This window comes from Entelurus aequoreus, linkage group LG15 (assembly GCF_033978785.1).
Source record: "Entelurus aequoreus isolate RoL-2023_Sb linkage group LG15, RoL_Eaeq_v1.1, whole genome shotgun sequence".
NCBI lineage: Eukaryota > Metazoa > Chordata > Actinopteri > Syngnathiformes > Syngnathidae > Entelurus > Entelurus aequoreus.
In genome coordinates, this window is record NC_084745.1 from 53,164,371 (window position 1) to 53,187,706 (window position 23,336).

The window sequence follows — 23,336 nt, forward strand, 5'->3', positions numbered from 1 at the left end:
AAGCACTTTAGAGTGCTAACACTGCCAAGAGGTAATCAATAATCAATATATCAGCGTGCAGCTTTTTAAACATCACAAAATGTTTCTTTTGCGGAAGTTAGGTTTTGTTGTTTGTTTTCATTGCTGCTATTTTAAAACAATTTTTAACACATAAACAAGGTTACCGTATTTTCCGCATTATAAGGCGCACCTTCAATCAATGGCCTAATTTAAAACTGTGTTCGTATATAAGGCGCACCGCATTATAAGGCGCACCTTCAATGAATGGCCTAATTTAAAACCGTGTTCATATATAAGGCGCACCGCATTATAAGGCGCACCTTCAATGAATGGCCTAATTTAAAACCGTGTTCATATATAAGGCGCACCACATTATAAGGCGCACCTTCAATGAATGGCCTAATTTAAAACCGTGTTCGTATATAAGGCGCACCGCATTATAAGGCGCACCTTCAATGAATGGCCTAATTTAAAACTGTGTTCGTATATAAGACGCACCTTCAATGAATGGCCTAATTTAAAACTGTGTTCATATATAAGGCGCACCGCATTATAAGGCGCACCTTCAATGAATGGCCTAATTTAAAACTGTGTTCATATATAAGGCGCACCGCATTATAAGGCGCATAGAATAGACGCTACAGCAGAGGCGGGGGTTGTGTTATGCATCCCGTATGCATCTGAAATAACTTAAGTTGCATTTAGAAGTCAATGGAGCCATTAAATATGTTAAAAGTAGCAATAATTGTCACACACACACACACACACACACACACACACACACACACACACACACACACACACACACACACACACACACACACTAGGTGTGGCGAAATTATTCTCTGCATTTGACCCATCGCCCTTGATCACCCCCTGGGAGGTGAGGGGAGCAGTGAGCAGCAGCGGTGGAATCATTTTTTTGGTGATTTAACCCCCAATTCCAACCCTTGATGCTGAGTGCCAAGCAGGGAGGTAATGGCTCCCATTTTTATAGTCTTTGGTATGACTCGGCCGGGGTTTGAACTCACAACCTACCCATCTCGGGGCGGACACTCTAACCACTAGGCCACTGAGTAGGTGTTTGTTTTAGCAATCAAGAATATTCCAGTTGTTTTTATCCTTCTTTGTGGGGACATTGTTGATTGCCATGTCACGTTCGGATGTATTTTCTTTGCTCCACAGTAAGTCTTTGCTGTCATCCAGCATTCTGTTTTTGTTGACTTTGTAGCCAGTTCAGTTTTAGTTTCGTTCTGCATAGCCTTCCCTAAGCTTCAATGCCTTTTCTTAGGCATTCTTAACCAGGGTGAGCAGCAGCGGTGGCAGCGCCCGGGAATTATTTTTGGTGATTTAACCCCCAATTCCAAGCCTTGATGCTGAGTGCCAAGCAGGGAGGTAATGGCTCCCATTTTTATAGTCTTTGGTATGACTCGGCCGGGGTTTGAACTCACAACCTACCCATCTCAGGGCGGGCACTCTAACCACTAGACCACTAAGTAGGTGTTTGTGTACGCTTTATCATCCGTCTAATCGTTAAGATAATCGTTGACTATCAAAACAATGGTTAGTAATTTTAAGGCATAGCAGACAAAAAAGCTCCAAAAATGAAATAAATAAAAAGTCACTTTTAATAAGTCTTTCACGCTCTCATCTTCAGAGATGTTGAACATTGGACTAAAAGCAGAAATAAACAAACTATATATATATATATATATTTAAACATATATATTTCATGTACAATAAGTCCATGTTGTACCCTGCTCAGTGTAAAATTGTCGTTTCAAGCAACAACGTTTATTTATTTCTACAAATGTGCAAAATTGGAATCAAAGTGGAATCCTTCAGCAAGTCCAGGACCTCCAGGAGTTCTCAGGCTTTGAACGCGGCTCCTTGCCGTCCTTCGCCTTTTTCATTTTTCAAGTAAAGTGCTCCTCTGGCAAAAACCACACGGCGTGAGATCAGTCTGGCAAAATAATCAAACTACAAACTCCAGCGGGAGGAGAAAGACGGGAATGAAGTCATACGAACTCCAGCTTGCCGTGTCCGCTGTACATCCCCCAGTGGACCAGAGACAGGATCTTGTCCCCGCTCGGGTCCGTCTGCCTCATCTTGTCGCAGGTCAGGCAGCAGTTTTCGTGGCCCGAGACGGGCACCATGCACTCCAGGTCCAACTTGGCCAGGTGGCCCTTCTTGGTGTGGTGTCCGTGGAAACTGTAGTGGAGCCGGGACAGCATCTGCTGCCTCTGGTCCTGCAGGCGCTGGTTCTCGCTGCGCAGCATCCTCAGGGCCAGCATGATGAGCAGCACCAGGATCAGGCCGCCCGCGATCGGCACGGCGATGACCGCCGCCCGGAACCACACCTCCTTGGCCGAGGCCAGCTCCTGGACTCTGGTCACCAGGTTCTTGTTGGTGCTCTCCGGCTGGTAGCGGCTATGGTCTGGGCACAGAGACGGACAATCGGATTGAAACACTTAACCTCGGTCTTATTTATGTTGAGAGACGGACAATCGGATTGAAACACTTGACCTTGGTCTTATTTATGTTGAGAGACGGACAATCGGATTGAAACACTTGACCTCGGTCTTATTTATGTTGAGAGACGGACAATCGGATTGAAACACTTGACCTCGGTCTTATTTATGTTGAGAGACGGACAATCGGATTGAAACACTTGACCTGGGTCTTATTTATGTTGAGAGACGGACAATCCGATTGAAACACTTGACCTCGGTCTTATTTATGTTGAGAGACGGACAATCCGATTGAAACACTTGACATCGGTCTTATTTATGTTGAGAGACGGACAATCGGATTGAAACACTTGACCTCGGTCTTATTTATGTTGAGAGACGGACAATCGGATTGAAACACTTGACCTGGGTCTTATTTATGTTGAGAGACGGACAATCCGATTGAAACACTTGACCTCGGTCTTATTTATGTTGAGAGACGGACAATCGGATTGAAACACTCGACCCCGGTCTTATTTATGTTGAGAGACGGACAATCGGATTGAAACACTTGACCTTGGTCTTATTTATGTTGAGAGACGGACAATCGGATTGAAACACTTGACCTCGGTCTTATTTATGTTGAGAGACGGACAATCGGATTGAAACACTCGACCCCGGTCTTATTTATGTTGAGAGACGGACAATCGGATTGAAACACTTGACCTCGGTCTTATTTATGTTGAGAGACGGACAATCGGATTGAAACACTCGACCCCGGTCTTATTTATGTTGAGAGACGGACAATCGGATCGAAACACTTGACTTCGGTCTTATTTATGTTGAGAGACGGACAATCGGATTGAAACACTTGACCTAGGTCTTATTTATGTTGAGAGACGGACAATCGGATTGAAACACTTGACCTCGGTCTTATTTATGTTGAGAGATGGACAATCGGATTGAAACACTCGACCCCGGTCTTATTTATGTTGAGAGACGGACAATCGGATTGAAACACTCGACCCCGGTCTTATTTATGTTGAGAGACGGACAATCGGATTGAAACACTTGACCTCGGTCTTATTTATGTTGAGAGACGGACAATCGGATTGAAACACTCGACCCCGGTCTTATTTATGTTGAGAGACGGACAATCGGATCGAAACACTTGACTTCGGTCTTATTTATGTTGAGAGACGGACAATCGGATTGAAACACTTGACCTAGGTCTTATTTATGTTGAGAGACGGACAATCGGATTGAAACACTTGACCTCGGTCTTATTTATGTTGAGAGATGGACAATCGGATTGAAACACTCGACCCCGGTCTTATTTATGTTGAGAGACGGACAATCGGATTGAAACACTCGACCCCGGTCTTATTTATGTTGAGAGACGGACAATCGGATTGAAACACTTGACCTCGGTCTTATTTATGCTGAGTGTGTAAGTATAAGTACATTTGATTTACAAGCGCTTTTCACAGATACAATCACAAAGCGCTGTACTAAAGTAAAACAACACGGGCAACATCATGAAAAGGATACAAAGTGGATTCAAATCAATCCCTTGGGCACAAAACTGATAATAATACAGCTCTCCAAAAAGTGCACTTCTGCTGCTATTGGAACATACTAACTACACACACAGGCAGACAGCTAACAAACAATCCAAGACTGGACTGTTTTATTTATTTATATATATATATATATATATATATATATATATATATATATATATATATATATATATATATATATATATATATATATATATATATGAACTCCCTCAACAACTGTCAGTTGGAGCTTAATAAAATCAATTGATGTAAATCTGGGAAGCTCCTGAGGACTAGAATCTAGAATCCGCCCCTGAGAAATCCCCTTTAATTCACTTTTATGTATGGCACTCAGGAAAGGTGAGGAAGCAACAAAGGGTGATCCTCACCTGCCGAGTCCTTGGTATGCGCCAGGTCGTGCCGGCCTCTGTAGTTGCACATGTCGTCGTGGCAACACTCCAGCAGGCCCGCGCCCCTCTGGGCGCCGCAGACGTCGCGGGGGTCCAGGCAGCCGTGGGTCAGGGGAGAGTTGGCGCCGAAGGGGTCCAGGGTCTTGGTGAAGCAGGCGTTCAACTCCGACTTGCACATGTAGCCCGTGGCCACGCAGTGCGCCTCGTCGCAGTAGCACCGGATTTCTCCTGCGGGGACATCTGGTGGTTAGCATGGCGCCGAAGACACGCGTCACTGTGGTTTACTGCAACGTGCCAATCTCTAGTCACAGTAACACACTTTTGTCAGTTTGTCTAAAGGCTTAGTGGCCACATGCGTGGACAGCACCTTTTAGCTCTTATTTCCACAATTGTGTACACTACTGAATTGGGGTCCTTTGGCCACTTATGTGGACACTTATACTGCCATCTGGTGGTGTCAGAAGAGTATAACATACAATGGAATTTGGAAAAAAAAAGTGTAAAAATAAGAATTAGCATGTCACTAAAAATGAAGTACACGTTTGTGTACTTATGGACTAAGTACATCATATCAAAAGATGATTCTTAGTTTTTATTCTAATTAGGGTCCAATAAGCCCAAATAGTAAAGAGAAATAAAAAAAAAAGCATGTAAACAAACAGCTTGGGCCTTAAGAGGTTAAGTAATAACCAGAGTACCCAACAATTGGACTCAGGTAAGAGTACCCTTACTTCACTAGTCCTCCAAATAATTACTTGAGTATTCTGTGGAAGAACTACTCAAGTATTGAGTAACTTCGTGTTTATTTTGTAGTTATTTGTTAATGGTTCTTGGACTACAATTGTAGTTGTGTGTGTTTTCTCTAGTTCCTGTGAACATTTCCATTAGAGGTGGGAATCTTTCAATTACGATTTGATTAAAAATGGATTATTAAAGCATCTTTCATTTATGTACAGTACAGGCCAATGTGTTTCCTTTATGTTCATGACTATTTACATTGTAGATTGTCACATCAAAACTATGAATGAACACTCTTGGCATTCTCTCCATGAGCTTCAAGAGCTTCAATGGCTTTCACTTCACAGGTGTGCTCGAAGCTCATGGAGAGAATGCCAAGGGTGTGCAAAGCAGTAATCAGAGCAAAGGGTGGCTATTTTGAAGAAACTAGAATATAAAACATGTTTTCAGTTATTTCACCTTTTTTTTGTAAAGTACATAACTCCACATGTGTTCATTCATAGTTATTAATGTAAATAGTCATGGAAATAAAGAAAATACATTGAAGGAGAAGGTGTGTCCAAAACTTTTGGCCTGTACTGTATATAAATTTTACATCCATTTTTATTTCACTACATAAGCGTTTATCACTTGCAACTTAAAAAAAAACAAAAAATGATTAATTTGGAATAATAAACAATGTAATTAATTCCCATGACATTTATCCATATAATGAAAATGTGTGCAAACTGGACCATAAGCGTCCTAAAATAAAGGAGTTGGTTCTCTGCAGTCAGACACATTTTACAATAAATACATAGATTATCGAGTATTGATGTTTACTAGTCGATTCTATAAACATCCATGTCCAAATTGTCCCAAAAATCGATCATTTCCCCCACCTCTAGTTTCTAGTGACACACATGACAGCACATGATATAATTCTTCTTTTTACTTGTTTAAAAAGTAATCATTGAAGATTTGTTGCTGCCTTGTCTGACGTTATGTGACTTTTTACACTCAGTACATTTATATGTACTAAATTAGTCTGATTTGTCAAATAATTCGGCTTCTTCTATTTTCACAGCTACACGTGAAGTGTAGCTCTTATCTCTAATGTGACTGATGGCCATACGCAGTCTGCCTCTCGTACACTAGGGGGCGATTGTGGTCATTTCAGCTTGTTTAGCTATGTGCGATGTGAATACACTAGAACAGGGGTCGGGCACCGCGTCGCCCGTAAGGACCAGATGAGTAGCCCGCTGGCCTGTTCTAAAAATAGCTCAAATAGCAGCACTTACCAGTGAGCTGCCTTTATTTTTTAAATTGTATTTATTTGCTAGCAAGCTGGTCTCGCTTTGCCCGACATTTTTAATTCTAAGAGAGACAAAACTCAAATAGAATTTGAAAATCCAAGAAAATATTTTAAAGACTTGGTCTTCACTTGTTTAAATAAATTCATTCATTTTTTTACTTTGCTCCGTATAACTTTCAGAAAGACAATTTTAGAGAAAAAATACAACCCCGAAATGATTTTAGGATTTTTAAACACATATACCTTTTTACCTTTTAAATTCCTTCCTCTTCTTTCCTGACAATTTAAATCAATGTTCAAGTAAATTTATTTTTTTTATTGTAAAGAATAATAAATACATTTGAATTTAATTCTTCATTTTAGCTTCTGTTTTTTCGACGAAGAATATTTGTGAAATATTTCTTCAAACTTATTATGATTAAAATTCAAAAAAATTATTTTGGCAAATCTAGAAAATCTGTAGAATCAAATTGAAATCTTATTCCAAAGTCTTTTGAATTTCTTTTAAAATTTTTGTTCTGGAAAATCTAGAAGAAATAATGATTTGTCTTTGTTAGAAATATAGCTTGGTCCAATTTGTTATATATTCTAACAAAGTGTAGATTGAATTTTAACCTATTTAAAACATGTTATCAAAATTCTAAAATTTATCTTAATCAGGAAAAATGACTAATGATGTTCCATAAATTCTTTTTTTAATTTTTTCAAAAAGATTCGAATTAGCTAGTTTTTCTCTTCTTTTTTTTGGTTGAATTTTGAATTTTAAAGAGTCGAAATTGAAGATAAACTATGTTTCAAAATTGAATTGTCATTTTTTTCGTGTTTTCTCCTCTTTTAAACCGTTCAATTAAGTGTAAATATCATTAATTATTACTAACAACATAAAGTTAAAGGTAAATTGAGCAAATTGGCTATTTCTGGCAATTTATTTAAGTGTGTATCAAACTGGTAGCCCTTCGCATTAATCACTACCCAAGAAGTAGCTCTTGCTTTCAAAAAGGTTGGTGACCCCTGCACTAGAAGCAGAATATGCTACATGCTAATAAGCTAGCGCTAGTAACTTTAAAGCTATGGATCTGCCAGATAAGTACAACTTTCCACTGCTTTTTAATGATGTTGGTAATATTTTAATGTGTTTAAATGACACTTGTGGTTATTAGGATCATCACAGACATACAAAAAGATCGCATTTCTCAAAACAGATGGGATGTGCTGGCGTCATGTCACGTCATTAAAGTGTCTTCTTTGGGAACATTCTGATACTTGTAAACAAGTAGGTCTCTATTTTATCACACACTTTAAAAATACTGACCTAGTTCAGCATCCTATAGCTGTACTTTGTGCCGCTTTGATTGGTCAAATGGAGTCAAAGGTCACTACTGCTTACGTTGGATTGGCTAAACAGAGTCATGTGACAGTGCCTGCCGGAAGAATGACATAAGAATAGGTCTTTGCAAAGCCTAATCCATAATTGTGAGGTAAATAAATGTAACGATCGGAATGGAACTCAATGTAACGGAGTAAAGGAAGCGTTTCTTCTTCTCAAAAATACTCAAGTAAAAGTAAAAAAGTATGTTACATTAAAACTACTCTGACAAGTAAATTTGTCCAAAAACGTACTTAAGTAAATGTAACAGAGTAATAGAATACAAAGTACTTTATTGATCCCTGGAGGAAATTCAGCACCACAGTTTGCTCACAATGAACGATAAACACTTAGGTATTTTTTACATGTGAATAATATAACTACAGTCTATTATACAGCATTATTCACATGTGAATAATATAAATACAGACTATTATACAGCATTATTCACATGTGAATAATATAGATACAGTCTATTATACAGCATTATTCACAGGTGAATAATATCAATACAGTCTATTATACAGCATTATTCACATGTGAATAATATAAATACAGACTATTATACAGCATTATTCACATGTGAATGATATAAATACAGTCTATTATACAGCATTATTCACATGTGAATAATATACACACAGTATTATACAGCATTATTCACATGTGAATAATATAAATACAGTCTACTATACAGCATTATTCACATGTGAATAATATAAATACAGTCTATTATACAGCATTATTCACATGTGAATAATATAAACACAGTATTATACAGCATTATTCACATGTGAATAATATAAATACAGTCTACTATACAGCATTATTCACATGTGAATAATATAAATACAGTCTATTATACAGCATTATTCACATGTGAATAACATAAATACAGTCTATTATACAGCATTATTCACATGTGAATAATATAAATACAGACTATTATACAGCATTATTCACATGTGAATAATATAAATACAGTCTATTATACAGCATTATTCACATGTGAATAATATAGATACAGTCTATTATACAGCATTATTCACAGGTGAATAATATAAATACAGTCTATTATACAGCATTATTCACATGTGAATGATATATATACAGTGTATTATACAGCATTATTCACATGTGAATAATATAACTACAGTCTATTATACAGCATTATTCACATGTGAATAATATAAATACAGTCTATTATACAGCATTATTCACATGTGAATAATATAAATACAGTCTACTATACAGCATTATTCACATGTGAATAATATAAATACAGTCTATTATACAGCATTATTCACATGTGAATAATATAAACACAGTCTATTATACAGAATTATTCACATGTGAATAATATAACTACAGTCTATTATACAGCATTATTCACATGTGAATAATATAGATACAGTCTATTATACAGCATTATTCACATGTGAATAATATAAATACAGTCTATTATACAGAATTATTCACATGTGAATAATATAACTACAGTCTATTATACAGCATTATTCACATGTGAATAATATAGATACAGTCTATTATACAGCATTATTCACATGTGAATAATATAAATACAGTCTATTAAACAGCATTATTCACATGTGAATAATATAGATACAGTCTATTATACAGCATTATTCACAGGTGAATAATATAAATACAGTCTATTATACAGCATTATTTACATGTGAATAACATAAATACAGTCTACTATACAGCATTATTCACATGTGAATAATATAAATACAGTCTACTATACAGCATTATTCACATGTGAATAATATAAATACAGTCTATTATACAACATTATTCACATGTGAATAATATAAATACAATCTATTATACAGCATTATTCACATGTGAATAATATAAATGCAGTCTATTATACAGCATTATTCACATGTGAATAATATAAATACAGTCTATTATACAGAATTAGTCACATGTGAATAATATAAATACAGTCTATTATACAGAATTAGTCACATGTGAATAATATAAATACAGTCTATTATACATTTAAGTACAGTCAAAAAGAAACATATGCATTATACAGTCTGATGGCTGTCGGTATGAAGGACTTCCTGTGTCGTTCCGACATGTAGCGTGTTACTACCCACCTCTGGAAATAACTCATGTGCTTCCAGTGAACTGACTTGATTATTATGATTATCTCATTCATTTATTTGAAGAAAGTCTCTCCGTCAACTCTCTTTCAGGGGACTTGACTTCTTTGGAGACATTCAATTTGAATGATCTACAAAAAGGCATATAGGACATCAAAGTTTTTTGACTAAATTCCCTAAACTGCAGACCCAAACAAAAATATGACAGATAATGGCACGAGTTTAAATGAGTAAAATGACAAATAAATGTATAATAATTAACAACTGTGATATGAATTGATCAAAAATGAGGCGACGGTTTCAAATCAAAAAACAAAACATTTCACAAGTTTCGCGTTCAACTTGACAGAGATTTGTGTGTTTTTATGCCCTTTTTAAGAATGATGGACATTTATTGTTGACCAACTACCACTCGTGAAAGGACTTCATATGCAAAAACAGGTTTAATGGATAGATGGCTAAAAATACAATAAAAATGTACTGAAAGTAGGGGTGGGGGAAATAATTGATTTTTACATGCATGGACGATTATAGAATCGATTAGTAAACATCAATAATCAATGTATTTACTGTAAATAAAGTAATGCAGACAGTTCTGACTGCAGTAATCCACCTTCTCCTTTATTTTAGGACACTTATGTTGCAGTTTTGCACACATTTTCATTCATTTAATACATAATGGGAATTATTGAACAGTTTCTTACTATAAATGCTCCGTTTTTATAAAGTTGCAAGTGATAAACACGTATTTAGTGAAACAAATAAATGATATTGAAATGGATACACATAAACACATTTTTAATCGAATCGTGAGGCGCCCAAAGGTTCCTATGTCTAAATGAAAAAACACCAAAAAAGTTGGCCTTCTGAGACATTGAGGCGGGCGTGTCAAACTTGTTTTCATTGAGGGCCACATGGCAGTTATGCTTGCCCTCAGTGAATAATATTATACAGTATGAATATAAATGTGTATATATAAAACGTGTATAATTGTGTGACTTACAAAACAAAATCTTTAGATTGTACTGTAGAAAACTGGCAGCTGGCAATTTCACCCTAATATTTTCACTTTAGTTTTTTTTTACAGCATATAAAATTTAAAAAATACATGGAATTAAATGGAATGGGAAAACGGTCCCACTGTTTTTTTCATGCAAGTTTTTTATACTGTAAAATATACGGTTGTTGTGTTTTTGTAGTGTATTATTACTCTATATTTATGGATTTGACTGTAAAAAAAATGAACAGTTTGTTGGATTACTTGCTTTGAAATCATAGGTCAAGCATTTTAACTATTTATCTGTATTTGAACATTGTTTTGAAATGTATGATGATGTAATAAACAAAGTATCGTCACACACACACGAGGTGTGGCGAAATTATTCTCTGCATTTGACCCATCGCCCTTGGTCACCCCCTGGGAGGTGAGGGGAGCAGTGGGCTGCAGCGGTGGCCACGCCCGGGAATCATTTTTTGGTGATTTAACCCTCAATTCCAACCCTTATAATTAGGGATGTCCGATAATATCGGCAGGCCGATATTATCGGCCGATAAATGCGTTAAAATCTAATATCGGAAATTATCGGTATCGGTTTTTTTATTATCTGTATCGTTTGTTTTTTTGTTTTTGTTTTTATCAAATCAACATAAAAAACACAAGATACACTTACAATTAGTGCACCAACCCAAAAAACCTCCCTCCCCCATTTACACTCATTCACACAAAAGGGTTGTTTCTTTCTGTTATCAATATTCTGCTTCCTACATTATATATCAATATATATCAATACAGTCTGCAAGGGATACAGTCCGTAAGCACACATGCTGCTCCACTAATAGTACTAACCTTTAACAGTTAATTTTACTCATTTTCATTAATTACTAGTTTCTATGTAACTGTTTTTATATTGTTTTACTTTCTTTTTTATTCAAGAAAATGTTTTTAATTTAGTTATCTTATTTTATTATTTTTTTTAAAAAGTACCTTATCTTCACCATACATGGTTGTCCAAATTAGGCATAATAATGTGTTAATTCCACGACTGTATATATCGGTTGATATCGGTATCGGTTGATATCGGTATCGGTGATTAAAGAGTTGGACAATATCGGAATATCGGCAAAAAGCCATTATCGGACATCCCTACTTATAATAATAATAATAGATTTTATTTGTTAAAAAAAAAAAAAAAAGAACTTTACATTGAGCAAACAACCTCAAAGTGCTACAGTGTATTACAAAAATAAAAAGATAATAAATATAAAAACTAGAACAGCCTAATAGCTAGAACTAGTACACATATATCTATAAAAAAAAGGCTTTTTTAAAAAGAAGGGTTTTTAAGCCTTTTTTAAAAGCATCCACAGTCTGTGGTGCCCTCAGGTGGTCAGGGAGAGCGTTCCACAGACTCGGAGGTTAGAGGAGGTCAGCCTGATTTGGGGGTGAGTAGTTCTTTGAGGTAGAGGGGGGCATTTCCATGGAGTTAGTAAGGAGACTCTGTATTCAATCCTGAGTGGAACAGGAAGCCAGTGAAGGGATTTGAGAATTGGTGTGATGTGGTGGTGTTTCCGCACTCTCATGTATGTATGTATGTATGTATGTATTGCAGCTTCTGGATGTTCTTGTTGGGGATCCCGACAAGAAGTGCGTTGCAGTAGTCTAGCCCTTGATGCTGAGTGCCAAGCAGGGAGGTAATGGCTCCCATTTTTATAGTCTTTGGTATGACTCGGGGTTTAAACTCACAACCTACCGACCTCTAACCACTAGGCCACTGAGTTGGTGGCCTAATAATACTAGTAAAACTTTGTTTTATTATCAGAGATGATTTAAGTGTAAATATATGTCATATATATACCTATATAGACCTACTCACTGGCCTAGTGGTTAGGGCGTCCACCCTGAGATGGGTAGGTTGTGAGTTCAAACCCCGGCCGAGTCGTACCAAAGACTATAAAAATGGGAGCCATTACCTCCCTGCTTGGCACTCAGCATCAAGGGTTGGAATTGGGGGTGAAATCACCAAAAATTATTCCCGGGCGCGGCCACCGCTGCTGCTCACTGCTCCCCTCACCTCCCAGGGGGGTGAACAAGGGTGATGGGTCAAAAGCAGAGGACAAATTTCGCCACACCTAGTGTGTGTGTGTGTGTGTGTGGCAATCATTGCTACTTTAACTTTTTTAATTGTACGCAGTACATTTATTTTTGTCATGCCTTTATTAAGAAAAGATAAAGTACTTTATTTACACATATTATTTCCACGCTTTCGGGGGGCCACACAAATTGATGTGGCGAGCCAGATCTGGCCCCCGGGGCCTTGCGTTTGATACCTGTGCATTAAGGCAGTGTTTTTACAACCTTTTTTGAGCCGAGGCCCATTTTTTTCATTAAAAAAAAAGTACGGAGGCACACCACTAGCAGAAAAGGTTAAAAAATGAAACTCACCCAGGTTGTCGGGCCTTATTTTGAGTTTGTTGTTGTTTCCTGTGTGTCGTGCTTTACTTATTTTGGTGACCCTTCCTGTTTTGTTGGTGTTCTCCTGTAGCAGCTTCACGCCTTCCTTTGAGTGCTAACCCCGCACCTGCTTTGTTTTCGCAATCAAGACTATTGAAGATGTGCGTACGCTATCCTTCTTTGTGGGGACATTGTCGATTGTCATGTCACGTATGGACGTGCTTTGTGGACGCCGTCTGCTCCACGCGCTGCAAGTTTTTGCAGTCGTCCAGAATTCTGTTTTTGTTGACTTTGTAGCCAGTTCAGTTTTACTTTTGTTTTACATAGCCATCCCTATGCTTCAGTGCCTATTCCTTCCTGGTGTAAGCGTTACACACCTTTTTACCTGCACGCTGCCTCCCACTGTGCTCTGCATAATGGGATCACAACAAACCATCCTTGACCCGTTCCGACTTCTACAAAGCAATGAACTACCTGCTGCCGCCTACTGGTATGGAGTATTACATGGTTACCCTGCCAAGCTCTACACAGCACAGGCACCAACTAGACCAGGGGTCGGCAACCTTTACCACTCAAAGAGCCATTTTGGCAAGTTTCACAAATTAAAGAAAATAATGGGAGCCACAAAAAAAAATTTTTAAATCAAAATGAAAAACACCGCATACAAAGCTTAAATTGCTTTGTGCTATGTTAACCAGGGGTCTCTGACACACGCACCGGCACGCACTTTAATATGGAAATTTGATGTTAGTGCGGCCCGCGAGTTTTGAATGAATGGCGCTTGATAGCGTCATACTTGCCAACCCTCTCATTATTTCCGGGAGACTCCAGAATATCAGAGCGTGATGGCTCCGCTTTTGGCGCCCTCTACAGTCTGCCCAAACAGTGTACCTGCTCGACCACATGTAGAATGCAGCTTCAGCTTGCTCACGTAAGTGACAGCAAGGCGTACTAGGTCAGCAGCCACACATCTTACACTGACGGTAGCCGTACCGTATAAAATAACTTTAACACTGTTACGTTACAAATATGCGCCACACTATGAACCCACACCAAAAAAGAATGACTAACACATTTCTGGAGAACATCTGCACTGTAACACAACATAACGCAACACAACAAATACCCAGAATCCCATGCAGCACTAACTCTTCCGCTCAACCGACGCACGGGGGAGGGGGGGTTGATGTGTGGGGGGGTTTGGTGGTAGCGGGGGTGTATAATCTAGACCGGAAGAGTTAGGGCTGCATGGGATTCTGGGTATTGGTTGTGTTGTGTTTATGTTGTGTTACGGTGGGATGTTCTCCAGAAATTTGTTTTTCATTCTTTTTTGGTGTGGGTTCAAAGTGTGGCGCATATTTGTAACGTAACAGTGTTAAAGTTGTTTTATACGGTACGGCTACCGTCAGTGTAAGCTGTGTGGCTGATGACTAAGTATGCTTTGCTGTCTCCTACGTGTGCAAGTAAAAGCTACATACAACATGTGGCCGGGCTGACACGCTGTGTGTAAATGCCATAGAGGACAATTACTGCAGTGCAATTAGGGCACGCCCCTAATCTAGTAATTAGAGTGAAAATAGGATTATATTTTCCCTAGGAGTTATCTAGGAGAGGCACTGAGATCCATAAATCTCCTGGGAAAATCGGGGGGGTCGGCAAGTATGTAGCTGAGCCGCATCAGAGTGGTCAAAGAGCCGCACGCGGCTCCGGAGCCGCGGGTTGCCGACCCCTGAACTAGACAATGGCACATTATTATGATTACCGTATTATTCCGAGTATAAGTCGCACCGGCCGAAAATGCATGATAAAGAAGGAAAAAAACATATATAAGTCGCATTTTTTGGGGTAAATGTATTTGATAAAACTCAACACCAAAAATAGACATTTGAAAGGCAATTTAAAATGTCTAAAGAATAGTGAACAACAGGCTGAATAAGTGTACGTTATATGAGGCATAAATAACCAACTGGTATGTTAACGTAACATATTATGGTAAGAGTCATTCAAATAACTATAACAAATAGAACAGGGGTGTCCAAACTTTTTCCACTGAGGGCCGCACACGGAAAAATGAAAGCCCGTGGGGGCCATTTTGATATTTTTCATTTTCAAACCATAACAAAATATATGCATTTTTTATTTATTTTACCTTTAGGGGTCCCGGGGACCATAAAGGGTCTCAGTCATTAAAATGTTAAAAATAAGTCAGATTATTATTATTTTTTAATTATTTAACGCTTACAGTAAATCTCTATATCAACTTCAAGTTGATATAAAGTAATACAAATTAAAAAAAATGTTTTATGGCTTTTCCGTCAAAAACAACTTAGTTTTTTATAGTAAAACTGAAATTTGCAGTATTTAGTAATTAGAGCCCTAAAAGATCAATAATGCAGGACAATATTGATTTTAATTATTTCATATTTTTGAGTAATCACAGTGAAAAGATAAATAAAAAATCACTAAATATATTTGGGATCCAAAAGGTGCCCCACTCATAAAGTGATACATTTTTATTAGCTTTTTCTTTTACTTTCAACACTTAAGTGACGAGATCAACTTCAGATATATCTGTCCATTTTATGCTGGAACTATTATTTTGTTTGTTTTGTGCGCTTTTGTCAAAGAAAACGTTGATGTTTTTATATGGCTACCACACAATATATGCAATATTTACCACATAAAACATTTTAAAGTGAAATATTTGAAGTCATTGGAGCCCTGAAAATAATTAATTATAACATGGATTTTTTTTCATTATTTTTTTTTTTGAGCAATGGCAAAAAAAGAAAAATGAAGAAAGACAAAGGGAAAAAAACAGCCTGCATGGCAGCTTTTGTGTCAACATTGCAACTTTTTCTCGTTAGATTTCACCTCGTTCCACTTTTTTTAATGTTATTTTTTAATCTTTACAATAGTATTTCCAGAATGTGTGGCGGGCCGGTAAACAATTAGCTGCGGGGCGCAAATGGCCCCCGGGCCGCACTTTGGACACCCCTGATATAGAACATGCTATACGTTTACCAAACAATCTGTCACTCCTAATCGCTAAATCCCATGAAATCTTATACGTCTAGTCTCTTACGTGAATGAGATAAATAATATTATTTGATATTTTACGCTAATGTGTTAATCATTTCACACACAAGTCGCACCCCCGGCCAAACTATGAAAAAAACTGTGACTTATAGTCCGAAAAATACGGTATTGATTTGCAAAAAAATATTTTTTGGAGCAATTAGGTGAAGTTGCATAATTTCTCACGGCCATACTTGCCAACCCTCCCGTATTTAGCGGGAGAATCCCGATATTCGGCGCCTCTCCCGACAACCTCCCGGCAGAGACTTTCTCCCGACAAACTCCCGGTATTCAGCCGGAGCTGGAGGCCACGCCCCCTCCAGCTCAATGCGGACCTGAGACTGAGCGGGGACAGCCCGTTCTCACGTCCGCTTTCCCACAATATAAGCAGCTTGCCTGCCCAAAGACGTCATAACATCTGGGGCTTTTATAGAGTGCACAACTGCGCACACAACAAGGAGACGAAGCAGAAGAACGAGGAAATTACAGACATGGCGGCCGAAATGATATACTCATCATGAACGGAGAAGTTAAACAGGATAATACTGCCATCTAATGGATAGCCACTGGAACACTGAAATTCAAGTATTTTTATTTTTTGTCTATGTAAATAAAATTTAAAAAAAAATATATATATATATAGCTAGAATTCACTGAAAGTCAAGTATTTCATAAATATATATATATATTTATATATATATATGAAATATATATGAAATACTCGAGTTGGTGAATTCTAGCTGTAAATAACCACGCCCCCCGCCCACAAACACCCCCCCTCCCCCCACCTCCCGATATTTGAGGTCTCAAGGTTGGCAAGTATGCTCACGGCACACTCGTGTGCCGCGGCACAGTGGTTGACAATCACTGCATTAAGGAGTCTATTCATAATAGAAAGTAATACAGAAAAATTGCTGAATATTATGTTCCTGCACTCTAGTAGCAACATCTACCCTCAGAGCAGGAATATCCATCCATCCATTTTCTACCGCTTGTCCCTTTCGGGGTCGCAGGGGGGGTTGGGGGGGGTTGGGGGGGGGGGGGGGGGCGCGGAGTCTCTCAGCTGGAATAGTCCACCCAAAAAGACTAATATGACATTTTCTGCATGAATTAAGCTTAATGTGACATTTTTTCCCCTTGCTAAACAGGAAGTATGTGGTGTATAATTAAAGTACATTTCTATCAACCCAAATGGAAAGTCATAAAGGGAATGGATGTGTGGGTGGGGGGGTGGGGATGGGGAGACTCCTTGTCCCCGTTTGCACGCAACCAAGCCTGGCTTGTGGCTGTGGAGGAGGAAAAGACGGCAGAACCGAGGTCCCGACTTAAAGTGTGCAGCCACCTTATCATTACGTTGAAACAAAGCCAGTCATTAGTTTCCTGTCAGGGCACACTTGCTTTGTTGTGACCAGGTGCTATCTACCAACAACTCCTTCTACTTCTGCAAACTAAATAAAAGGCTCTCAGTGCCACTTTCCTTTCTCTGCGAATGTTGGAGTGCAGAAGCACATTCATTAGATCAGTGTTTTGCCTGGGAAGGGTTGGAGCAGCGAGGGCCCGCCAGGTCATTTGGAGAATATTTCATTAGAGAGCAGAGGGCCCCTTTGTGGGCTGCAGGAGGGGAGGAGGAAGGGGGTGGTCGACCGGAGCACGGAAGCATTTTTTTTTTTTTTGCATGAATGGCAGCTTTAAAATTGGAGTTCCACTTGGAGATGTTTGTGTTACCTGGTAGCAGACTTTAGCAAGGCACTAGCTGGAGCTGTGTGTAATTACACTCTTGCTAGTAGACAGTAATGGACGTTAGAATTAAACCAGTTGACACTATTAAGCGACTTTAAAGCAAAAAAAAACAACACGTTTTGATGGTTGTGAGAAACCATTTCAAGGCTAGTGATGTGCAGATAATTATGCTGTAATATTTTAAGGATTTTGTCCTGTTTTCCAGTTTAACTAGTTGGACTATATTGTTATTCACACCACTACCTCAACATCTCATGCATAACTCCTTCTTGTATCATTTATGCTACAAAACATGTTTACTTAAATAGACAACTTTATAAATTTAGCAGACATGTTAGGCACAAAGTGTCGGATTGACAGTACAAGCCTAAATTTTGATAAAAAATCGGGGTTATTGCATATCTCAATTGTGTCAGCATGTCATATTTCGGGCTAATTTTGACATTTTAGTAGAAGCTCTACTAAAAATGTGCACATGGAACAAAGTACACACATATATGTACTGGATAATACATACTTTATACATTTAGCAGACATGTTAGGCACAAAGTATCGGAACGCCAATACGAGCCTAAATTTTACTTGAAAATCGGGGTTATCCAATATCACAATTTTGCTAGCATGTCTTATTTCGGGCTAATTTTGACATTTTTAGTAGAAACTACTAAAAAAGTACACATAATTATTATATGTACTGGGTAATACATACTTTATACATTAAGCAGACATGTTAGGCACAAAGTGTCGGATTGCCAATACGAGCCTAAATCGGGGTTATTGCATATCACAATTTTGCTAGCATGTCGTATTTCGGGCTAATTTTGACATTTTAGTAGAAGCTCTACTAAAAATGTGGACATGGAATAAAGTACACACATATTATATGTACTGTGTAATACATACTTTATACATTTAGCAGACATGTTAGGCACAAAGTGTCGGATCGACAATACGAGCCTAAATCGGGGTTATTGCATATCACAAGCTAGCGTGTCGTATTTCGAGCTAATTTTGACATTTTTAGTAGAAGCTCTACTAAAACAGTACACACATTTGTATTATATGTACTGTGTAATACATACTTTATTCATTTAGGAGACATGTTAGGCACAAAGTGTCAGATTGACAATACAAGCCTAAATTTTGCTCGAAAATCGAGTTTATCGCGTATCGCAATTGTGTCAGCATGTCTCATTTCGGGCTAATTTTTAAATTTTTTTAGTAGAAGCTGTACTAAAAAAGTACACACATTTGTATTATATGTACTGTGTAATACATACTTTATTCATTTAGGAGACATTTTAGGCACAATCATTGGTACTTTAACTTAATCACAATTGTGTCAGCATGTCTCATTTCGGGCTAATTTTGACATTTTTTTAGTAGAAGCTCTACTAAAAATGTGCACATGGAACAAAGTACACACATATATGTACTGGATAATACATACTTTATACATTTAGCAGACATGTTAGGCACAAAGTATCGGAACGCCAATACGAGCCTAAATTTTACTTGAAAATCGGGGTTATCCAATATCACAATTTTGCTAGCATGTCTTATTTCGGGCTAATTTTGACATTTTTAGTAGAAACTACTAAAAAAGTACACATAATTATTATATGTACTGGGTAATACATACTTTATACATTAAGCAGACATGTTAGGCACAAAGTGTCGGATTGACAATACGAGCCTAAATCTGGGTTATTGCATATCACAATTTTGCTAGCATGTTGTATTTCGGGCTAATTTTGACATTTTAGTAGAAGCTCTACTAAAAATGTGGACATGGAAAAAGTACACACATATATGTACTGGGTAATATACATACTTTATACATTTAGCAGACATGTTAGGCACAACGTATCGGATCGCCAATACGAGCCTAAATCTGGGTCACAATTTTGCTAGCATGTTGTATTTTGAGCTCATTTTGACATTTTTAGTAGAAGCTCTACTAAAAAAGTACACACATTTATTATATGTACTGTGTAGGGATGTCCGATAATGGCAGGCCGATATTATCGGACATCTCTAGTACTGTGTAATACATACTTTATACATTTAGCAGACATGTTAGGCACAACGTATCGGATCGCCAATACGAGCCTAAATCTGGGTCACAATTTTGCTAGCATGTTGTATTTTGAGCTCATTTTGACATTTTTAGTAGAAGCTCTACTAAAAAAGTACACACATTTATTATATGTACTGTGTAGGGATGTCCGATAATGGCAGGCCGATATTATCGGACATCTCTAGTACTGTGTAATACATACTTTATACATTTAGCAGACATGTTAGGCACAAAGTATCGGATCGCTAATACGAGCCTAAATTTTACTTGAAAATCGGGGTTATTGCATATCACAATTTTGCTAGCATGTCATATGTCGGGCTAATTTTGACATTTTTAGTAGAAGCTCTACTAAAAAAGTACACACATTTATCATACGTACTGGGTAATACATACTTAATACATTCAGGAGACATGTTAGGCACAAAGTGTCGGATTGACAATACAAGCCTAAATTTTGCTCGAAAATCGAGGTTATCGCGTATCACAATTTTGTTAGCATGTCTCATTTCGGGCTAATTTTGACTTTTTTATAGTAGAAGCTCTACTAAAAACGTAGACATGGAAAAAAGTACACACATATATGTACTGGGTAATACATACTGTATACTTTTAGCAGACATGTTAGGCACAAAGTATCGGAATTCCAATAGGAGCCTAAATTTTGCTCGAAAATCGGGGTTATCGCATATCAACATTTTGCTAGCATGTGGCATTTTGAGCTAATTTTGACATTTTTAGTAGAAGCTGTACTAAAAAGGTGTATTATATGTGGTGGGTAATGCATACCTTTGGTGAGAAGAACAGCCATGGCACAAAGTTCCAGTTGGAGCCAGATGGAAATGAAACTGAAGTGACGCTCCATTGACAACACAGTTCGATGCGAGCAGCAACAGTACTGGAGTCCCCGGAGCCAAAAGCTGGACGTGGGAGAAAAAGGCGACGCTTTACATGGAGCTATCGCAAGAAATGGACATTCTTACTTTAAAAAAAAAAAAAAGTAGAAAAAACATTCAAGAAGTTTCCTCTCGTAAAAAAAGAGCCGACATTACCACAGAACCGCGTCTACTTCAAAGTCCGGAGGGGGAAAAAAAGAGGATATAGTCCTGCTGTGAAGTGTCAAATAGCGTTTAAAAGTTGTAAAAGCTGTTCCGTTGCTCGCCCGCTTTTCATATCTCCTTCTATTGACATCGAAGCATCGACTTAGTATTCCTGGACGTCGGACTTGAGGAAAATGACAAGACGATTCCTGTGATGCCGGACAGTACGAGCGGACCCGAAGTGGTCACAAGATTTAACAGAAGAAATAGCTGCGGTCGGCTACAAGCTCCGCCCTCTTTAAGATGATTGGTCGGGGGGCTGCTTGCGGAAGTTGGGTACCAACCCGGCAAACCGGTCCTTTCAAAATAAAAGCGGTATATTGTGACGTAAAGTGCTCTACTGCATTATTCGCGTGATTATGGCACGGATTGTACACTCCAATTACACGTTTATTATGCAAGCAATTTGGGGACCGACCCAAAAACGCGATGAACCCTAAATATTTTCGGTCAAAGTTTTATTTTGGAATATCATAATTATGCCATTTTTATAGTAATCTGTTTGAGTTTATTTCTAACATGCATGCATACAACATGATACATCACAATTTCCAGTTTCTCTATTCAACATGTTGGAAAATGAGTAGGAAGAAGCAGAGCTTATTCAATCCTACCCCTTTTCCTTTACATTATACACGTTTGTTCACTTCCTGTTCTGAATTAACATAATAATAACAATTAAAAATAAATAAATAATAATTGGTGAAGTAAGTTATATTTCATATGGTGAGATGAGTAAGATTATCTAGAAAATGAATGGATGGATGAAATAAATTCAGAATGTTTATCTTCTTTTTTGTACTTTGTAAACACTTTAAGTTTGAAGAGTTTCTTAAAGTGGATCATATTAGTACATTGTTTGATTGCTTTGCTCTCCATCATTTAATTCCACATACTGATTTACTGAAGGTCTTAAGTGTTGTACGTGCGTGCAAATGTTTTAAATTACATTTTTCTCTAAGATTATATTTCTCATCTTTTGTTGAGAATAATTGTTGTACATTCTTAGTTTGCAGATTATAGTTTGCTTTGTGTATAATTTTAGCTGTTTGCAAATCCGCTATGTGGTGGAATTTCAGTATTTTTGATTCAATGAATAAAGTGTTTGTATGTTCTCTATATACAACATTATGTATTATTATAACTGATCTTTTTTGTAACACCGTTAATGAATGAAGTGTACTTTTGTAGTTATTTCCCCATATTTCTACACAATAACTCAGAAATGTCACACTAGCGAGCAGTAGATAATATGAAGTGATATTTGGTCTAGAACAGGGGTGTCAAACTCATTTTAGATGGGGGGGCCACGTGGAGAAAAATCTACTCCCAAGTGGGCCGGACTGGTAAAATCACGGCACGATAACTTAAAAATAAAGACAACTTCAGTTTGTTTAAAAATAGAACAAACACATTCTGTTGGGGTTTTTTTTTTACACTCACATGTTGCGGTTAATATCAATAAATCAATCAATGTTTACTTACATAGCCCTAAATCACGAGTGTCTCAAAGGGCTAATAATAATAATAGTAATAACAGTGTTTCCCACACATTCCTTTATTTGTGGCGGCCAGCCACGAAAGAATTATGTCCGCCACAAATAAAAAATAAAATAATTTTATTTTTACTTTTTATTGTCCTGTCCAGCTTCTCAGGCAAATCATATAGTTGATGTAGATGCCCATATAGGCTGTTCAGATTTACTTTACAAAAGATAAGTGTAGGATACTTCTTTTGTTGTCTTATTTGTATTTGACCACTACTGTTTTCTGTTTATTTGTTACTGACTGTGGCAGGACACCTCTGCCTCTGTTTCACTTTATGTTGCTGGTAAATAATATGGTTGTAGTAGTAGGCTAAAGTTAAATTATTTAGTATGCACTAATTAAAGGGGCAGAGCTTCAGGAGACATTTTAGCTTTTATATTTTAT

At 37.6% G+C, this 23,336-nt stretch overlaps 1 protein-coding gene across 1 annotated transcript in view; it reads right to left on the reverse strand.

Annotated features, from left to right (window-relative positions):
- Positions 1 to 1,605: 1,605 nt before the first annotated feature.
- The window catches only part of bambia (BMP and activin membrane-bound inhibitor (Xenopus laevis) homolog a), a 23,724-nt gene continuing 1,993 nt past the window's right edge, over positions 1,606 to 23,336 (reverse strand). Inside the window, exons 2-4 of the mRNA XM_062022121.1 lie at positions 21,094 to 21,224; positions 4,402 to 4,650; positions 1,606 to 2,437 (exon numbers count right to left, since the gene is read on the reverse strand). Of these exons, the coding sequence (XP_061878105.1) occupies positions 2,019 to 2,437; positions 4,402 to 4,650; positions 21,094 to 21,169 (744 nt within the window). The 5' untranslated portion in view covers positions 21,170 to 21,224 and the 3' untranslated portion in view covers positions 1,606 to 2,018. The remainder of the gene's footprint in view (positions 2,438 to 4,401; positions 4,651 to 21,093; positions 21,225 to 23,336) is intronic.